The following is a 4,217-nucleotide window of genomic DNA, read 5'->3' as shown; positions in this document are numbered from 1 at the left end:
CAAAACACAAAGGGAAGGAACTGCATGATCAAGCAAGTTACCTTTGTGGATAGCTAATCCCACCGGGGAATCCTGGGAGATAGTTTTGGGCACGTGACTCGGTTTCCCTGCCTGAGGGCTGAGGAAGTAGGGAGTTTATCCAGAGACTTCCATCTATCATGGGTTGGAGGCTGCTCCTGGGGGACAGGAATTCCCTGGCCCTTCAGGCCTGCCCCTGTGCACAGATCCAGAATCTAGTGACCAGATAAAGCCCTCCGGCTGGACAGTTGGGAAAAATGGTAAGTTCAAGGAGACACAAGTGGCGCACTGAGCATACACAACAAAAAGTGACCTCTCTGAGAAGATATATTACCTGATGATCTGAATATACAGATTAGAGTTAGATAGCAGGCAGAGTTTGAGTTTGAGTTGATGAGAGAAACTGTGAAAAAAACAGACAGTAACTCCAAAGGGGAAAAAAAGTCGTCCATAAAAGGAAAAGACAATTATAGATTACTAACTACATGGCTCTTCTGTGATTAGCTTTCACTTGTACTGAGCTAATCAAAATTACACTATAGCTCTATTAGCAAGATAGAGAGGAAGAGAAGGTGACTGGTTTTTAGGACAGGCTTATGAGAGCTACCTCGTAGAATTATCTGAATCTTTCAACTGTGTGTACATGGAACTTTTATAAAAAGGGGGACAGGAAGAACCAGCGTTGACCTGGCCAACCCCTGTCCCCAGCCACCTCCAGGACGCAGGCAGATACTATCACAATAACAGATCACTTCTGTTATGAAACACATAGATGTCTCGGGGCCAGCCTGCTGAGAAAACGGCATTTCCAGGTTTACATAAAGGACTGGCCAATCAACTTTCAGAAGACAGTCTTCTGCAATATTAGGGAGCACTCTGGATGTTCGAAATTTCTCCTCACAGGTCCCCACTGCAGGGTAAACATAAAATTCCAGAGTCTACAATATTAAGTATGGCCTTTGCTACTTAAGGCAGCAGGTAACCACTAAAATAAAGTGAAAGAGGATTCTAGGCCCAGACGTTCTTTGATATCCGAACTGTCAGCTCATTTAAACATTAGACCCACCTTGCAAAGGAGCTGAAGAAATAAATCACTTTTCTCTACTCCAATCCATCTTTCTGCCTGAGCCCATCTATCTGATGCGGCCGCCACTTTCCTGAGTCACAGGGGATACAGGCGTAGGGCCTGGGTTTCAAAAGCGTCTAGTCCCCCAGTTTCACGTGAACACACACTATCCCATTCACGATCCCATAGGCTTGAGGAATTCACCCACAGACATAGATCTGAAAGGGGCTTCTGGGAGGTACCCAGGCTTCTCGTCCTGCAGCCTCACCCTTGCCGGCAACTGGGAACTGGAAGCCTTATCTTTGTTTCACGACCCTTCAGGTGAAACACCCCGCCAGAGCCAAGGTGGTGGCGGCACGTGTGCCCATCAACAGGCACCAGGCACCTTCACATCAATCACGGCCGAGGCAGACAGGCTGCAATTCAAAACTGCAGTTAAGCTCGCTGCCGCGGGACCCTCCCCTCTTTAATACCTTCGTAAAGAAGCTTCTTCCACATACCCCCAAACCACAGTTCTTTTTCTCACCGACGTTGGCCCCATTTCTAGCCCTAGCTTTTGTACTTAAATCACGTCCTCTGGGAAGGGGTCACGGAGCCCGTAGTTTCGGATGGGGGCTTTAGAGGCCAGCCGCCAGAACCCTGGAGCCCGCCGCCCCTCCCCAAGTAAGTACACGGGCCGCTCCCTCCACCCCATGCCTACCCCGGCTGCCCCCCGAAAGCGGAGACCTGAGCGGGGTTACCTGGGGGCCCCGTGAGGAACACGTGCCTGGCCATTGCGGTGGGCGCGCGTGGGGGTCGCGGCCGGNGCCCAGGTCCCGCCCCCAGCCCGCGCCAGGCCCCGCCTCCGCCGACCGGAAGCACAGCCCCCGCGACCGCGCATGCGCTTCGGTCTCCCCAGCGTCTTAGCCGGCGGCCTCGGCTCGCGCATGCGCCTTGGGCTCTTGGTTTCTGCGCTCTGGGGAAGTCCGCGGTCTGGCGTCTGGTGGTCAGGTGTTCTTTGGGTGCTTGTGGTTGTTCTTCGATGTCCGGCTCACCAGGGGGTGTCTCCAAGGAGACGTACTTGAGAATACCTATTACTAAACTGGTGCTGGGCTAGGTGAGGCCCGTGGTCTAAGTCCTGCCCCTGACATCCAGACCTGCAGGCTGAAATTACCCCCACCCTTCTGGAAGTTTGGTCTTAGAAACATTCCTCAGAGGGAGGAGGCTTTGCTATCGATTCGATCTCTTGGCTCAGGGTTGTCCATTAAGCTACGAGTAGAATTACCTGATAAAACGTGCTTGATGCTGGGAAATTCGGAGTGTTTGGTCTTGGGTGTGTCCTAAGTATCTGGATCTTTTATTGTTGTTTTGAACTCCCCAGCAATTTCCAAAGTTCACGGGCTGAGAACCACTTGTTTACAGACAGACCTCCTAGCCCCGTCTTGCATATGAAGACCAGAAATGGGTCTTTTCTTTTTACCTCCATGCGGTAAGCGGAAACCACACTGGCTGGAGGATCTCGTTGAGCAAAGAATTAGGTGACTAGACCACCAGAAGTGTTTCAGCCAGCGAAATGAAGTGGCAATGGCCCTGGGCCAAATTTACCTGTAAACTCTTCTAGTCTGACATGTGTACAGTTTGACTTGTGATCAATCATTCTCCATCCTGGCTGAGAAAGCAATTTCACTGAGTGCTCGACTTAATTGGTTTGTGCCCAGACAGGACCTCCGGGGCTCCCCTTAGCCTGCTATATACATCAGGCAGATGGCCTCAGGTGTTTTTTTGTTTGTTTGTTTGTTTTTATCTGTTTAAAAAGTAATCATCTAAAAAATAAGATTTGTACGGTGTAGCTGTTACCATCATTTTGGCCACATTTAGAAAGTGGCATCCCTGGTAATGTAGGGCCTTCCACCTACATTTATCTTTAACCTCGTGCAAATTGGAATCAAGGAAGCTGATGCGGCCAAGTAAATCCATCGTAGTAGTTTCCAGAAGGGAAACATGTACATGGTCATAAGTACACTCTCTTTTTTTTTTATCAAAAATGTTTTATCAAAAAACTTAAACGTTAATTGCTAATTATGTAAAAATTCCCACCACTGAATAACAGTTTGTAATTTCCAAAGATCTCCAGGAATTGGATTATTTTCTTTTGATGTTATGCCTGCCATGCTGGTAGCTACTCGTGGCATCAGTTTAGGTAGCTCAAGGAACATACAGACTCCAAATGTAGAGAATTGCTGTCTCAGAAAACAAAAAGAAAATTCTTCTGTAGTTGGATGTGGGCTTTTTTTTTTACTTTAAAAACCATTTATTTGGATGGTGATTACATAGTGTCTTACCTTCCTGATAATTCATTGATCTGAGTCTTTTGTACAGTTTCTCCTATGCGTTATACATCAATAGCAGATGAAATACCTTGTATTACAGAAGAATTAGGAACACTTTTTAGAATAAATACATTATTAAAGTATTGTACTGAGATTAACTTTTGCTTACGATTGAGCCGTGGTATAATTATTTAAGGAACAGGTGATTTCAATTCGCTCTTCCTGCAGCATGTAGGTTCTGTCTCCCTTTTGATAAAACGTAGCATAGTGCTTTTATTAAAGCGGTTTGTAAGTGCATGTTTAAATTTTCTATGATTTCAGAATCCTAAAAGTCCTTTAAAAACACAGGGTTTTTTTTGTTTTTTGTTTTTTGGTTTTTTTTGGTTGGTTTTCATACCTCTGCTCTGCCAGGACTGTCTTATTTTAAAGCTATCTTTGGAACCCCTTCTGTTCTGGAACCTCAGGATGGCTGGTCATTCTACAGTTAAAGGACAGAGGAGCATTTAAGAAGCAAAACAAAGGGCTTTATCAGAGTATGTGCTATAGCTTGAATGCTTGTGTCCTGCCCAAATCCAAAGGTTGAAAACTCACGCCCAAACTGATGGTGTTAGTGGGGCGCCTGGGTGGTTCGGTTAGATGAGCATCCAACTCTTGATTTCAGCTCAGGTCATGATGCCCCGGGTCATGGGACTGAGCCCTGCATCCGGCTCTATACCTTAAAATTCTCTCTCCTTCTCCCTCCGTCCCTCTCTCTCCAGTTAAACAGCAACAACAACAAATTGCTGGTGTTAGGAGGTGGGGCCTTTGGGAAGTGATCAGGCCAT

The 4,217-nt window shown here is 46.9% G+C and overlaps 1 protein-coding gene across 1 annotated transcript in view; it reads right to left on the bottom strand.

The window, feature by feature from the left end:
• NTPCR (nucleoside-triphosphatase, cancer-related) overlaps positions 1-1,893 on the bottom strand; it is a 30,502-nt gene extending 28,609 nt beyond the window's left edge. Inside the window, exon 1 of the mRNA XM_077751683.1 lies at positions 1,825-1,893. Coding sequence (XP_077607809.1) covers positions 1,825-1,858 — 34 coding nt within the window. The 5' untranslated portion in view covers positions 1,859-1,893. The remainder of the gene's footprint in view (positions 1-1,824) is intronic.
• Between the last annotated feature and the right edge of the window lie 2,324 nt (positions 1,894-4,217).

Source organism: Crocuta crocuta, unplaced genomic scaffold (assembly GCF_008692635.1).
Source record: "Crocuta crocuta isolate KB4526 unplaced genomic scaffold, BGI_CrCroc_1.0 scaffold59, whole genome shotgun sequence".
NCBI classification, from domain to species: Eukaryota; Metazoa; Chordata; class Mammalia; order Carnivora; family Hyaenidae; genus Crocuta; species Crocuta crocuta.
This window is presented reverse-complemented; position numbering and strand designations above follow the sequence as displayed.